Source organism: Octopus sinensis, linkage group LG4 (genome assembly GCF_006345805.1).
Source record: "Octopus sinensis linkage group LG4, ASM634580v1, whole genome shotgun sequence".
Lineage (NCBI taxonomy): Eukaryota > Metazoa > Mollusca > Cephalopoda > Octopoda > Octopodidae > Octopus > Octopus sinensis.
Window position 1 is genome coordinate 89659071 of NC_043000.1, and position 16968 is coordinate 89676038.

General features: G+C 35.4%; 1 protein-coding gene across 2 annotated transcripts in view; it reads left to right on the top strand.

Moving 5' to 3' along the window:
* Positions 1–16968, top strand: part of LOC115210820 (collagen alpha-4(VI) chain-like) — a 163451-nt gene that overhangs the window by 110791 nt on the left and 35692 nt on the right. For both annotated transcript variants that reach the window (XM_036502241.1, XM_029779568.2), the window contains exons 27-31: positions 1049–1188; positions 3301–3415; positions 4461–4618; positions 7798–7912; positions 11954–12081. In XM_036502241.1, the coding sequence (XP_036358134.1) occupies positions 1049–1188; positions 3301–3415; positions 4461–4618; positions 7798–7912; positions 11954–12081 (656 nt within the window). The remainder of the gene's footprint in view (positions 1–1048; positions 1189–3300; positions 3416–4460; positions 4619–7797; positions 7913–11953; positions 12082–16968) is intronic.

The window sequence follows — 16968 nt, forward strand, 5'->3', positions numbered from 1 at the left end:
ATCGGCAATCTTCATTCTCTGTCTTCCCCGATTTCTTCTTCCTTTAAGTTTCCTGGTTGTCATCCTGTTCAAGGCTTTTTCCTTTTATATGGCGTCCCAGAAACTCATGGAATGCAGGGTCGTTAGAATCCTTGCTCCTTCACATAAATATTCTGCAACTGAAACTTGTTTCGGTCATATCATACAAAATTGCTTCTTCGTCAACCAACTGATCTCACGAGCAAGGGACCACCCGGAATTTAAGTCTTCGATATTAAATATTCATTCTTTGATTTGAATTATTGGCATCTCAAATAAAATAAACACCAGTTATTCAAAAAGGGTAACAAAATATCGGCTAGCCAGTATTTTGCTACAATGTAAGTGAAGTTTCTAAACATTTCAAAACACTCTTAATAATTTCACGAACAATGAACCTGCCCAGCACGGCACGCGACAATGTAAACGACTTTTCGTATTATATCCATAATAACCTTATAGTTTATTTATACAGTTTCTTCTCAATATGTTACTGGTATAATATCTTTAGTTATTTATCTTTCATCTATTACTTGTTCCAGTCATTGTACTGTGGCCATGCTGGGATACCGCTTTCAAGAGTTTTCGTCAGACAAATCGATCCCAGTATTTATTATATTCAAGTCTTGAACTTATTCTACCGGTCTTTTTGCTGAACCGCTAATGTTACCTGGATATAAATAAATCAACAGCTGTTATCAAGAGATGGGAGGATGACAACGCGCGCGCACACACACACACACACACACTCACATACATACATATACACGACGGGCTTCCACTCAAAACGCATTGGTTGAGCAGGGTCTATATTAGAAGACACTTGCCTGAGATTATGTCCAATGAGACTAAACACGCAACCACGTGAACCACTCAACTATATTTACATCTTTGACAATTCTTCGTGTATTTAAATGTATGATTGCTAAAAAAAAGTAAAAAATGTGATTGGTGGAGATTTATTTTCACTTATTTCGAGAGAAGAAAAATTTCTAGATTATATATTATCCGTTTTTATCTTTTATTACAGGTGTGCCCAATTTGCCAATTTGCCTCCTAACTGTCAAAAAGTGAATTTAGCAGGGGAATGTTGTCCTAAAATACAATGCGATCAAGGGACAATTATTGATTCTGGTGGTTCGTCTAACAAGTCAACCGGTCACTCAATCCGTATGTATTTTAAAATCTATTTACTGTTCATTTCTCAGAAAATTTAAAAGTATTTGATTATACAAAAAGTGTAAAACCGAGACAAAACTTGTTCAATGGCGTACATCTGTGAAGATGGTTTAAGATGCCAGACAAATAATCCTTTCTATTATTGGCTCAAGGCCTGAAATTTGAGGGAAGGTGGTTAGTCTATTTATTACATCAACCCTAGTCTTTGATTGGTGCCTACATCGACCTCAGCGGCATTTGAACTGTGTACGTAAAACCGGAAGAAATACCGCTACGCATTTTGTCCGGGGCGATAACGATACTTCTCGCTCACAGCCATTACGCTTTCAAATATTGACATAACGACTATAATTTGGAGTGGGAGCAAGTCGATTACATCGAGGCTAGTGCTCAACCGGTAGATATTTTATTTCATCGAAAGGATGAAACGCAAGGTTGACCTCGGTGAAATTTGAACTCAGAAGACCACACAAATAATAAGATTTAATCCGTCTGGTAACTTCCATTTAATCTCTATATATATAAAGCTGAAGTTGTCAGTGTATGGCAGGTTTCGTAGCCGTCAACTAACTATCTCCTCCAAGACCCTGCGGCGCAAGTTGACCAAAATTGAGAGTATGATAGAAGAAGGCTTGGTCTTCCTTCCGTAGAAGAAAAAATTCAAATCGGACCATGTTAAAACCAAAAATTATTTACATCAAAAAGGTGCATTTTTTCTATGAAAATCCCTATTTTTTACGATTTTTTGACTGCTGTGTCGCCATTTTTTGGTATATTTCAACCAGAAAAATGTTCACTTAAAGAGAATAATAAGCTACATAATGCAAAATTTTTACTTTTCAAAAATTCCAATTCTAAAGGGTCGAAACAAACCCGAGCAACGCCGGGCGATGCTGCTAGTATCATTTAAAATGATAGATGAAGTTTGTTTATTCATCTATCGTAAATAAGAAATATGCATTAACGAATTGTCTTCCTATACTGAGATTAACGGTAGTTATGGAGTTTATGGTATCTCCAAGAGCATTAGTAGAATAAGTGACATAAATTGAAAAATCAGACAGACTTGTTTGGTTGAGAAATTACTACCATAACACTCACCTATTTCAATTAAAGATAATGTATTTTCTTTTTATAGTTTAGGATCACTTTATATTAATAACATTACTACTCCACATCTGTTGTTACACTAATTCATTAAGATTTTTTTAAGTTTTTTTTTTTTTTGCTTGTTTGTTTTATAAATTGATAAGTTTAGCATCTAAATGTAATATCTAGACACATCACTGCTATTCGGAACTCAATGGAAACTGCAATCTGAATCTATCTGGATTCTAATGGTTCTCAACGTGTTTCTCTGTCTAATTTTACTGTCGTTTATCGAAACAGTGATGTATTTTCCATTACAAAATTACCCGGATTGAATACAACAGTAAAGCATTTTATCAATTTGGAGGCGCATGGCTTATTGGTTAGGATGTTGGACTTATGATGCGTAAGATTGTGATTTCGATTCCTGGACCGGTTCACGCGTTGTGTTTTTAAGCAGAACACGTCATTTCTCATTTCTCTAGTCCACTTAGCTGGCAAAAATGAGTAATCCAGCGATGGACTGGCGTCCCGTCCAGGTGAGGAATATATACGCCATGAAACCGGGAAACCGGCCCTTGTTGGTCAATTTGACTGGCTGAGATAAATTTATCTTTATCTGTACTTTATTAATGATTGGTATATTAACCACGTCGCGGATATGTTGACCGGTCTCTCGTTACGTCACGTGGCTCCTCCTTTCTTTCACACTCTCTCCCTCTCACTCTCACTCTTTATTTCCCTCTCTCCCAGTCTTCAACCTCTTGCAAGTCTATAGGCTCTTCCTGGTGCATAACCTCTCCCAGAGGCATTAGCCTGATACAGAGCTGCTATCTTGTAACATTGTAAAGAACACACTAATCGAAAAGAGGATTCCCTTATAATGAGATTAACTTCCAGCTTTAATATATAGTGTTTTGTATACACCAGTTGTGTTCATTTCATTCTCTTTTTAAAACAATAAACTATAGAGTGGCGCAGCCGTTTCTGTTATATTTTCTTTTCTATTTTCAGAGGGTTGCATGTACAAAGGACGTTATTATCCCAAAGACCAAGTGTGGATTGATGGATGTGATTACTCATGCAAATGTACTGACGCCACTCAAGGAATATACGAATGCACCGAAAGGTAATAAATAGTGGTGTTACTCAAGGATCATGAGCTCAAATACACTTATCATTTCCTTGTGTTCAAGTCAAACAGTTAATCGTTCTAAAAACAAAAGTGATTTAGATATCTTTTGCTTTTCTCTTTTACTTGTTTCAGTCATTTGACTGCGGTCATGCTGGAGCACTGCCTTGACGAGATTGTTTAATTGAACAAATCGAGCCCAGGAATTATGTTTTCTATCCTGGTTCTTATTCTATCGATTTTTTTTGCCGAACCGCTAAGTTACGGAGGCATAAACACGCGAAAACCGGTTGTCAAGCAGCGTGTTTGTCATGAGAACAAAGACAAACACAAAAACACACATACACACACACATGACGGGCTTCTTTCAGTTTCCATCTACCAAATCCACTCAAAAAGCATTAGAGAAAGTTAATGTTGGTGCCTGTAGAATGATCTGTCCCAAAAAACTAAGATTCCAACACATCCTATAGCAGAAACAGCTGGGGTTATCTTTTCCTGTGCCATCTCCTTTTTCCTATAACCACTCTAAACTCATCTAACATTGTGTTCTAGACTATATGTATATTGAGTGGTACACGAGGTTATTAGTCTTGCTACGCCTAAGCGAAATATATATATGCTAGCCTATCACTTGGGATATCCCAGAAACAGTTGTGAGACTTCAAATTCACCTTACCCTAATTAGATATCCTAAATGATTTGAGATACTCATCCTGTCTTGGTTTTTATTGTCCTTTTTCCTCTAATATAATATATACCTGCTAATTCAGAAACCTAACGCGGATCCCTAGCTCCAGCCTCAGCTGTGAACTTGGAATATAACGCATGACCAATTATAGCACTTACTCAACGTACCTTGTCGGTTAGAAACCCCTCATATTCTTCTATCTCTCTCTCTCTCTCTCTCTATACATATATATATATATATATATATATATATATATATATGTATGTATGTATGTATGTATGTATGTATGTATTTATGTATGTATGTATGTTTTTATCCGTATATATATAAGTATGTCTATATTGAACGCAGATGCCCGACCTTCGTAAACTTACCATCAGATTGCCAAATGGTAGATGTTCCCGGAGACACCTGTTGTCAAATGCCAGTCTGCAATACCACTCATATCCTTATTCCAAAGTATGGCAAGAAACATATTGGAGGTGGTAAAGTCACTACTCCAGCAAAAGGTTAGCGAAAAAGAAACGTTTTTTTTCTTCTCGTTTATATATATATATATATGCATATCTATTATCTTTTACTTGTTTCAGTCATCAGACTGCGGCCATGCTGGGGCACCGCCTTGAAGAATTTTTAGTCGAATGAATCGAAACCAGCACCTATTTTTAAGCCTGGTACTTATTCTATCGTACACTTATGCCAATCCGAAGACGTAAACACACCAATAATGGTTCTCAAGCGATAGATGAACAAGCACAGACACAGATACACACACACTCACACACACACACACACACGCACACACATATATATATATAAGATAAAAATTCCTGGATCACTACCAAAATTTCATCTGTTCCTTGTGCTATTACCAATTTTTCCTGCTAGTTTCATCAAATACCGTTCACAAATTTTTGAGTTATTTTGCACACAGACAGACAGACAGACGGACAAACCAACGCCGATGAAAACATAACTTCCTTCCTTGGCGGAAGTAATAACTAACGATAGACATATCAAATATAGTCATATTTCTTTTATTCTTTTTGACAAGAAAAACAACTCTTTTATAAAGTTTACATATAATTGATGTTAACCTAAGAATAGTAGCATGTGATATTTCACACCTTTAAATGAATTCAAGGATAATATCGTGCAATACCTAAACAGTCTAACATATAGGTGTTAATTCAATTGTTGAAGACGCTAACAAAAGCAAACGACAAAAGTAGTGGCGATAGTAAATGGTGATAAGAAAGGACAGTATTGTAATTGCAGTTGACTTATTGATTACAGGAGAGCGGTAGAGGATAAAATAATATAAAGGTTTATATCGAGAAGAATCAACAACACGAACGCGATTAACGAGTAACTCTGGATTGGCGTGTTTTCTGCTATTTAAAATTTAATGGATATATTTCTGCTAACGATAGGATTGGATATATACGATCTCACATACATGAAACCTTGTGACATGAAAGAGATATAATCTTACTCGTGAAGACTGAATTCAAATCTGATTGCAACAATCTACATATAGTATTAAATTCAGTTGAATATTTATCTCTGCATATTAACCGTCCAAAACTAATAGTAGTTATTTTCATACAAAATTATAACATTTGATTTTCAGTACTTCCCTGTATATATTTTCAATGTATAAACTTCCCTTTTCCAAACTGCTTTCGGCCGTTTACGGTCTCTATCAGTATTTATGTATACAATTATATACGTTGACTCCAGCATCTGAGCACTTTAACTCTTATTTCTAGCATTGTAGTTGTTCTGACACTCTTTGTCATATTTAATGACAATTGTGGTTTTCCTTTTTTGGTGATACATTGCTAAACAGCTGCATAATTAAATTGTGTGAGCGTGTGTGTGTGTGTGAGCGTGTGTGTGTGTGTGCGTGTGTGTGTTCGCGTGTGTGTGTGTGTGTGTGTGTGTGCGGTGTGTGTGTGTGTGTGTGCGCGTGTGTGTGTGTGTGTGTGTGTACGTGTGTGTGTGTGTGCGTGTGTGTGTGTGTGCGTGTGTGTGTGTGTGTGTGCGTGTATGTGTGTGTGTGCGCGTGTGTGTGTGTGTGCGTGTGTGTGCGTGTGTGTGTGTGTGTGTGTGTGTGTGGTGTGTGTGTGTGTGTGTGTGTGTGTGCAAGCCTGTAGTCATTTTATTGAAGCTAAAACTGTGAGTTAGTTCCGTGACTCGAGTTTTACGTCATTGCCATCTTCAGATGTGAAACTCTCGGTTTCAGTTTTAAAAATTCATATCCTCTGCAACGTTTTGAGCATTCCTCTTTTATTCGGCCACATAAGCTAATATATTATTATTATTATTATTATTATATGATGAATAAATAAAAACAAAACAAAACTCAAGAAGGGCAAGTTTTCACAAAGGTGTCATTAATATCAGATTTGAAAATAAAAAACGAAAAGGGTTTGACGTTTCGGACATAGTACTTTTAATCCAAAAACGAAAAGGAAGGAAGATACAAAAGGAAGTTAGGAGGCATAGGGAAAACGAGAAAGATAAAATCGGAGGAGGGAAAATGAGAGGGAGGAAGGAAAGAGAACAGAGAAAGATGACCACCAGAGCTCGGGTTCAAGTACAGAGCAGTCACGAAATTGCATTTGACCTTCTGGCCAATAACTGATGAGGATTTGGTGACCTGTGTTTGTTTTCCGTATGTTTGTGCATCTATGGCGTTTTTTAACTGATTATTATTATTATGTATATCTATATATGCAAGTATGTACGGATATGTACATAAGTATGGATGGATATGTATGTATGTATGTATGTATGTATGTATGTATGTATGTATGTATCTATCTATCTATCTATCTATCTATCTATCTATCTACCTATCTATCTATCTATTTATCTATCTATCTATTTACGTACATATATTCGTAGTGGAATCAGCATGTGTATTATACTCCAAACGGTATAATGCTATTTTTGTTAATCTTTGAACATAGATACGAATTATAAAGATCGAACAACTTTTTTTCCCTGAGATACTAGAAGGATACGTTTATCATTCATATATTGATCTAAATACTTTATTATCAATTCTAAAAAATTATTTAAAATATAAAAGAAAGCCTTTTGGGTAAAGAATCGGCTTTTCTGTCGCTATTTTTAGTGCAGATATTAACGAAGTTGCATTAGTAGATGATAGCAAATCGGTTGGTTGAACACAAACCATAATTATTACTGACTAAATATACTATTGATCAGAATGAATAATAAAATAGTATTGATATATATGTTTATTAATATCATTATTCAGATGGTTGCATATATGTATACATACGTATATATATATATATATATATATATATATATATATATATATATATATATATATATACAAATATATATATATACAAATATACATACACATACATACACATATAAATACATACATATGTTTGTACATGTATGTATATCAGTGTATATGTATAGATATTATATGTGTATATAAATATATATATATATATATATATGCATGTAGGTACCTATGTATGTGCGTATACGTAAATGTATTTATATGTGTATTACGTAAATGAATATATGTGCCTGTACATAAATACATGTGTGTGTATGTATATATGTGTGTGTGCGTGTGTATGTGTGTAAACATATATACATATATATATATTTTCATATTAATATCTTTATACAGATGGTTGCATCTTCGATAGAAAGCATTACAAAGAGGGTGAGAAATGGAGAGATGGATGCAAATATTTCTGTGAGTGTTCCGATGGAAAGAGAGGAATATATATTTGCAAAGAAAGGTAAATTATATACATAAGAATTGTTATCCTTCCAATTATTTCCTTTTCTTTCTTCTCTCGAGCTTGTTAGACTTTTTATTAACTTAAAATGATATTGACTACTAGACTATTCTAGTACACAGTGGAAACTTTTTTTAACGTTAAATAACAAACGCCATTCCTACCATTTCACTGATCTATGCACAACTAACAACACTGTACTCATATATTAAATGCTTTATAATGATGATGATGATGATGATGATGATGATGATGATGATGATGATGATAAAGGTAATAATAGGCACAAAGCCTGGAATTTGGGGCATGGTGGGGGCTAATGAAGGCAATGCAACCGGTGAAAATGATGAAGGTAATTCAGCTGGTGGAATGTGAAGGCAATTCAACCTCAATCCAGCTATAACTACCTGGGAATACACCACGACATGAGCGAAAAAACAAAAGGAGAGTACCTGCGGCGAGTGAGAAAAATATTGGCTTCGAAGCTGAATACTAGAAGCATAATTTCGGCAATAAACTCGCGCGCAGTCGCAGTGGTTCAGTATGGCGCTGGAATCTTGAAGTGGACAGAGGAAAAGCTAAAGGAGATGGACATGAAGTGAAGAAAGCTCCTAACGATGAATGGAGCCCATCATCCACGTGAGATGCTGATCGCCTATACATGAGGAGAGCAAATTGAGTAAGGAAACTGATAAGTGTGGAAAACTGCGTGCGTATCGAACTCGAGAGTTTAATGAGATACCTAACCTGAGGATTGTGAAAATGTTTCCGCTGTGCAGCATCTGAAATAGAGTGGATGAAACCATTACCCATATCACGAATGAATGCCCTGTACTTGCCCAAAACCACTATAAGTTGTGGCGACACGACCAGGTAGCGAATGTGCTACATCGGAAACTGTGCAAAAAGTGGGAGCTAGAGAGAGGGAGGCAAGACGTGGTATGAGCACAAACCGCAGAAAGTGGACGCGTCGGAGACAAGCAAAATCCTCTGGGATTTCCCAATCCAAACAGATCAGGTGCAAGAGCATAACAGATGGATAGATGGATAGATAGATAGATAGATAGATAGATAGATAGATAGATAGATAGATAGATAGATAGATAGATAGATAGATAGATAGATAGATAGATAGATAGATAGATAGATAGATAGATAGATAGATAGATAGATAGATAGATAGATAGATAGATAGATAGATAGATAGATAGATAGATAGATAGATAGGTGGGTTTAGATAGATAGATAGATAGATAGATAGATAGATAGATAGATAGATAGATAGATAGATAGATAGATAGATAGATAGATAGATAGATAGATAGATATGACCCTCTTAAGTACGAAATAGCCCGACTATGGTAAATGAAGAAAGTTGAAAATAGAGCCAAATATTGTTGAATCCTTGAGAACAATATCAGAAGGCATCAAGACGAATATAAAAGAAATTGGTACAGAGTGCCCAGTAAAACTGTTACAAAAGGTTTGCCTCCTTGGCACGACCAGAATAATCAGGAAAGTATTAGCTGAAAAGAACGAATAGCACGGTACCGTAGGCTGCATGTACTAAGCTTGCTACGCATGCAAGACTCCAGGAGCTCCAACAAAACCTGCGATAAAGAGAAAATAATTGGCACAAGGCTTGGAATTTGGGGCAGGGTAGCGGCTAGTCGATTATATTGACTTCAGGACTTGACTGGTACTTATTTCAAAGTTTGCCTTTACGGAAATAGAAATCAGAACGTATAGAACAACAAGGAAAACCACTAAGTATTTCTGCCAGCTCGCTGCTATGATGACGATGAATGCGATGAGGAGGAGGAGAAGGAGGGGAGGAGGAGTGGCGAGGAGGAAGAAGGATTTGTACATTGTCAAGATTCCAACTTTAGGTTAAATTTCAGTATTGCATTGTACAAGAACGCAAAACATTTCCAATAAAAAACACAATTCGTATTTTGGCTTCTTAATAACAATTGTTTCTTAATTAATATGAATACCTTACTTTAATATGGGATGCAATTAGATTATGTGACATTCGTACGAGAATACTAGTAGCAGAAGTATAGGGAAATTACTCAAACTATATTTCAAGGTTTGGCAGGGTTCTGCAGCCGAATTTGGTCTGTTTCTCAATACAAAGAAGACTGAATGTATGACTATCATTGAAGATGAAAGCTGCCAGCCAAATCGCTTCATCATTGACAGACAATTGAAGGACATCAATGAGTTCAAACACTCTGAATCCTATAACGTTGTCAGTATGAAAGACTTCCTTTCACACAACAGATATGCTAGGGCTGCCTGTAACAAGTTTTAAAGCGTCTGACAATCGAGAATTTCAAAATCAACAAGGCTTGTTTTCTTCAGTGAATCTGTAAGAACATTCTTGTTTATGGAGCAGAAAACTGAACTATGCAGAAGAAACTGCCTTGGTGGTATATACACCTTCTTACTATCAGGGTTCAAAACATCTCATGGTATAAGCGCCAGTCCAAAGAGATTTGTAAACACATATAACTTATTATTATTGCTCAATGCAGGGTAGGCTTTATTGGCCACTACTATCATGCTGAACAGCAGGACATATCGGATGTTATATTTTTAGGCTTCCGCACTGTAACAGAGATACACAGCAAGAAATTGCGTGTCTACTATAGCTAATGGAGGACAGAGATGCCTGGTACAATGTTGTGAGACATATCCCAAATTCGGCAGCTTGGAACAAAAGCAGAATGTTAAAAAAGGCGTCCATGTTTTGTTTCTTTGCTTTATTTACTAAGTTAAAATAGCTTCAACTAGAAATGAAAATATGTAAATTGCGTTAGAGAATTGTTGTGCTTCATGCTCAAAAAGTAATTTAGATTTCTTTTGACTTGGTGCAAATTAAAATTTTGCTCAAGAAGAAGTGGAAGTTACTAAATCTATTTCAAGTATTTATATGGCTGCTTACCGGCTCTAGAAGGATAAATGACAAAGTTTGATGACCCACACAACAGAATTTTAATGCAGATTTCAGAGCCACGTGACTAAATATTGTAAAATATTTAACTCGATCATTTATACTGATTATAAAAAGATATTTTTAAGGCAGTATCTGGTTTAAAATCCCAACCAGGTTCTTAGACGTGACGGTAGATTAGCAGAATCGTTAGCGCACCGGAAAAAATGTCTTACGCTGTTTCGTTACGGCTCTTTACTGTTTGTGCTCAAATTCAAATCGGGGACAACTTTGCTTTCGTCCCCCTGGCACCGTTGAAATATAAAAAACATTTACCATCAGCTTTGGTAGATATGTTTCATGTTATGTCTCTCCTCAAAGCATCAATGTAACTGAGTGATCTTCATCGTTAGCCATATCTAGCAAAGCTAACCGAGCGCTGAACAACAACAGTAAAAACCGATAGAATGAGTCCATAAACCGTGTGCTTATTCCACGATGTGTCTTGAGCCCTCATGAGAAACCTAGTGTGTGATTTCGTTTTTGTATTTGGTCTAAAAGATTCTTTATGTGAATTCATGTGTTGAAGCATATTTTATTGTCTGGGTTGAGTCATTCTGCTTTAATGCCTTATTAATTAACACAGTCACCTGTTAGATTTCCACTCATTTACTTATTTATTTTTACTATAATTTTCATTGCTTCTTGCAACCTCTTCGATAGTTGATGGCTCTTAATGGCTATTGAAGAGGCGCTTGTCTCATCAAACATTAACCTCTCTCATCCCCTGTTTTAAAATCATCATTACCCTTGCTTGGGTAGATTTAATTAACTAAAACACATGCCCAAAATTTCAGTTCGTGCGTTTAATTTAGAAACAGTGGCAGTCAGGAGGCAGAGCCGTTCGAGCATCAGAGAAAATGTATTTCGCTATTTGTTCCGGAACCTTACGTACATACAAATATACACTCATTCTTAAATCTAGAAAAATCTCCAAAATCCTAAATACTTTCGACCTCAAACATTTTGAATTCATGACTATGAAATGAAAATGTGACGTTATGTTATGATGCCTTACGCAGTATTTTCTCTTCTGTATACAGGTGTACAAATTTGGGAGTGATACCAAGTCACTGTGCTGCAATAAATGATCCTCATGATGACTGCTGCCGACAAATGGTCTGCACAAACATCACAGACATAATTTCACGAACAACACCAGCGGCTATAGGTACGTTACCGTATTATAAAGCATATTTTCTCTCGCATTACCAGTTATATATATAATAATTTAAAGAAATCAGTGCCATTGATCTGGAAAGTTATTATTCAAGCACAAAATTTAACCTGTGTATTATTTCATTTGCTGGCATATTGATAGAACGGCAACGCTGAGTTTATTCAGAAGGAAAAGAAACTGTGTAAAGCTATTTTTATAAAGCTAATTTTGTAAGGATTTTATATAGAAATTTTTACAGAGGTTCCTATTATAAAAAGTCACGCTTCTGTTATCATCACACACAACACCAGTAATTGTCGTTTGCTTCATAATATTTGCTTGTTTCATATATTATTAAGCAAACAGTATCACTTATATGGAAAACTACAAAAGATATTACGGAAGATATAGGTTATCTACATTTCATTTAATGACATAACGTGTAGAGAAGCTTAAAATTTACAGACATTTGAGCAATCATGATATATTTATGAAGATTCTATTTATAAAAGATATATTTATGAAAGAGAGTTTTATAAAAAATACTTTTATAGAAGGTAGTTTTATAGAAGATAACTCTACAGAAGATAACTTTATGAAAAAAATCTGTACAAAATACCTTTTAAAAAATTCCTTTAAAGAAGATAGGTTTATTTTTTTTTAAAAAGTGCCTTTATAAAAAATAACTTTCCAAAATATAGCTTTATAAAAAAAATACATTTGTAAAAAAAATACCTTTATAGAAGATAACTTTATAAAAATATCTTCATAAAAGTTTACTTCACAAATTCTCCTTTATTTTTAAAGTAATACTTTTTGATGTTTTTAATAATCAGAAAGTACAGATTGGAAAAGTCGCTAGAGCGTTGAATAGAATTCCTCGCGGTTATTTGCTTGACTTTCTGCGCTCAGAGTTCACATCCTGCCGAGGTTGCCCTTACCTTTCATTCTTCCGAATTCGATAAAAATAGGTGGTACCTGATCTAGTCCTTTGCGTTCTTGCAGGGACTCCTGCAACGTCATAGTTGCTGAGCTGTATCGGTTTTCAGGTGACGGACTTTCATTTTGTGTCGTAGGAAAGGAAACACTTGCAAGCAGGGGTAACTGCCAATTGCTAGCATACAAATAGGTAAATAGGCCTGCGCAATGTGTGCCGATACATAGCCTTAATAATCATGAAATACGTTGAAAGTATTCTGAAATCAATACTTAGTCTATACATTTGTATACTTGTAGACAGAGAGATCTTCAGGGATTTTAAAATATAAAACCGTCTAAACTATAAATATAAAAACAGAATCATTAGAACGTCGGATAAAATACATAAAGCGTTTTTGTTTCGGCTCTTTACGCTGAATTGTTGAAATTCTGCCGAGGCCGACTTTGCCTCTCATCCTTTTCAGGGACGATAAAATAAATACCTATGAAGAACTAGAGTCGATATAGTCGACAAGTTACTTCTCCCTAATTTTCTGATTTTGTACCTATAATAAAAAGTATGAACATTATTATTACTATTTAGTGAGTGATCAGTAAATGCCATCACTCACACTGGGGTGCAAATATATTAAGCCTATACACCCATCATGACTACCCGTCTGGTAAGGATACACTAGGCACATGCATCACAACCACATGTATATGACATAGTGATCTCAGGTGATCTCATATAAAGATACAAAGTGCATGACTTTGTAGGTGGAGCCCAGTTAGAATTTTCTTCAGGTCGAGTAGCCCATCCCGCACAAAACGTCCCTGAATAAGTTTTGTTTAAGGATATTGAACGAAACACCCATGTTTCCAGGACTGAATGGCTCACATCCCAAAGAATTCCTTTCAACACATGGTTATAATGGTCCCCCACTACTTCTGTTTGTGATCAGAGATGCACATATCGTTAACCACCAAAGGACATTCTCAATTGGTTAAAGTCAAGCAACTGTACAAAAGTACATCATCATTATTATAATTACTATTATTATTATTAGCAGTGGTGGTGGTTGTGGTGGTGGTGGTGGTGGTGGTAGTAGTAGTAGTATTAGTAGTAGTAGTAGTAGTAGTAGTAGTAGTAGTAGTAGTAGTAGTAGTAGTAGTTTTTCTTTGAATTTTGTTTTCATTTCTTGCCGAGTGTCTTCCTGACGCCAAGGGCAAAGAAACTCACTGCATACATTGGTAGGCCATTAAAATAAACACACAAGATTGTTCATCTGATAGAAGAAAAAGAGAAAAAGAAAAAGGAAAAGGGGAAAGAAAGAAGGAGAAAAGTAAAAAAGAAAAAAGATAAAAAGGAAACACCAGAAGAAAAAATGAAAAATATCACAGCGACAAAGCTCTTCTCAATACGAGTAACATACTTCTTGCAGGGATGGTAAACCAGGGATAATTCTCAGATAGTTTTCATTTTCTTTTTTAATTATTCGAATCACTGGTATTGTAACCGCCTTGAGATGTTACATTTTTTAGAATTATCATCATGATTATTTTTATGTTTGGCTTCTGCTTTGTATTTGTATAAGTTGACTCCAAGTCTTACCCGAAGACCTCAAGAGACAACAAGTTAGAAGTTCAAGTTAGTGTTATCACTAGAGTGCTATATATTTGATTTTGCAAAGAACATTATTCTTGAGAATGTCTGTCAAAGCATAAATAAATCAGAAATTTTTTTTGAAGTAATTTGATTATAAGATGATAGTGTGATGTTAAGATGACACGAAAAGGTGTTTGCTATTATGTACATTTAAAAGTATTTTAACACTTTACAGATTAAAATGTTTTGGGGATTACATAGACAATATTTTACGTAGTAGGATACTATTATAATTATATGTTTGACTTTTGCTTTGTATTTGTACAAGTTAGCTCCAAGCCTCACCCAGAGACCACAAGAGACAACAAGTTAGAATTTCATGTTAGTGTTATGCCTAGGGTGTCATATATTTGGTTTTGTACATAGTATTATTCTAGGGAACGGTATTAAGGCTAGATAAAAGAGTAGTGATAGAGTTATCCTGGAAAATGCCACATGAAATTCTTACATCTCCAGCATTAAGAGATTCAGTGTCACTGTTCAAAGTCAGTCTGGTTCTCCATACTTACAGACAGGAAGTTTTGCAGAGTAGGTGCTATTTTATACATGTCCAGACATTTCTTAATCCAGCTATGTGGCAGAATATCAAAAGCATTTTTATGGTCTATCCAGGCTATTGACAAGTATTTGTGTCGTTTGTGACAATCTTCCAAGATCATGTTATTGATGAGTAGCTGATCTTTACAACCATAGGAACCACGTACGTTTACCTCCTTTTTGCTCATTAGGGAATATGCCACCTTCTATTTAAAAACTATAGGTATATTTAGTCAAGATAGATCTTAGCATTTTAGACATTGTTATTAAGCAGGTTATGTGTCTATAATTGTTTGGTTCATTTGTTTCTTCACTATTTGGAAGTAGGAATGTTACATCATTAACTACCCAAGAGGGAATCATACTAGGTTGCTGCAAAACATTCTTGTAAAGTTTTGTTAGCAGTTCATGGCTCTCTGGGAAGGCATTCAACCAGAAGTTCGGAATGTTATCCTTTCCTGAAGACCTCCATTTGCTTGACTTCCTGGGAGCAGATCTTGCGTTCTCTGCCTTGATACCCTCCAACTTTTGCTCTTCTAAGGAGCCTAATTCTGAAGATATTCTATCAATTCAAGGGACTTTTTCATTTTGTGTGCAGCTTTAGCACATACCTTCTGCTTAATGGTTTCTATGGTGACATCGATGTCAAATATGGTTTCCATATTAATTTTTTTTTTTTTAATTTTAGGGTCTTTTTTGGTTTGATAGTCTTTTCAAACTTAAGGCTTCTAAACATTCTGTCAGACCTAAGTAACTGAAATTGGTGTTGAATACATACGTCTTGTCAAGAAGCTTTTTTGTGGGTATGTTGTCGTGTTTTAATCTTTTCCCCCACATAGAATCGTTGAGATTTTCGCGGATGCATAGCACAGATGGTTTCGATCTCTAATTTCAACATCATTAGCTGAAATTGTGTTTCTTCTAACATTAGCAAGTTTGTTACTGTCTATATAGGGTCTTACTTCAAGGTGTTTCTGTCTCCAGTTTGAGTAGGTTTGTGCAGTATTAAATCTATTTATGGGGAAATATATGGCATGGTAGAAGGCCATAAGAACTTCTTTATTATCTCCCCTAGACCATTTATATTTTTCATTTGGTTATTTGATGACGAGCATGGATGGCCATATGTTGGAATATTCCAGTTGTGGGATACTTCCAGCTCGTGTGTTTCAGGAAGATTTGAACCAGAAGCTGATTTTTCGAGTCGAATCTGGTTCATCATTCGAGTACGTGGTCCTTGGTGTTCCGGTTGACGACAATTTCAGTTTCTATTTTGCTTTATTATCATTGAGGCATGATGAGCTTGGACGTTGACATTAGGGGATAGATCTGTCTGTTTAGGGTTAATTTTTTGTAGACAACACCGTCTCTGAGTTCTCTGCATGTAAGCATTGCTTGTAACGTAGCTTCTTAAGGCTAGCAGATCTGTAATCGACTGTATTTTTTTTCTGTTGATAGATTTATCTCCGGGCATAGTTTTTATGTGGTGTTCTTAAACTTATAAATTGTCCACTTATGAATAGTTCGAAAAATAAAAAAATAGTTTTGTTTTTGTTTTTCTTTTTGCTTCTTTTTTGACACGTGTTTTCATATGCGTTGATGCATGTCCTGTAAATTTCACGTAGTTGTGTAAATAATGGGATGTATGTGTAGTCCTATGAGCATCAAAATATATATATGATTGTGTAGACATTCTAGTGTATGCGTAATTACTTAATTTATGTACTTACTGTTTTGTTCCGTTTATATTTTATAATTTGTAAACTTTCTAATGT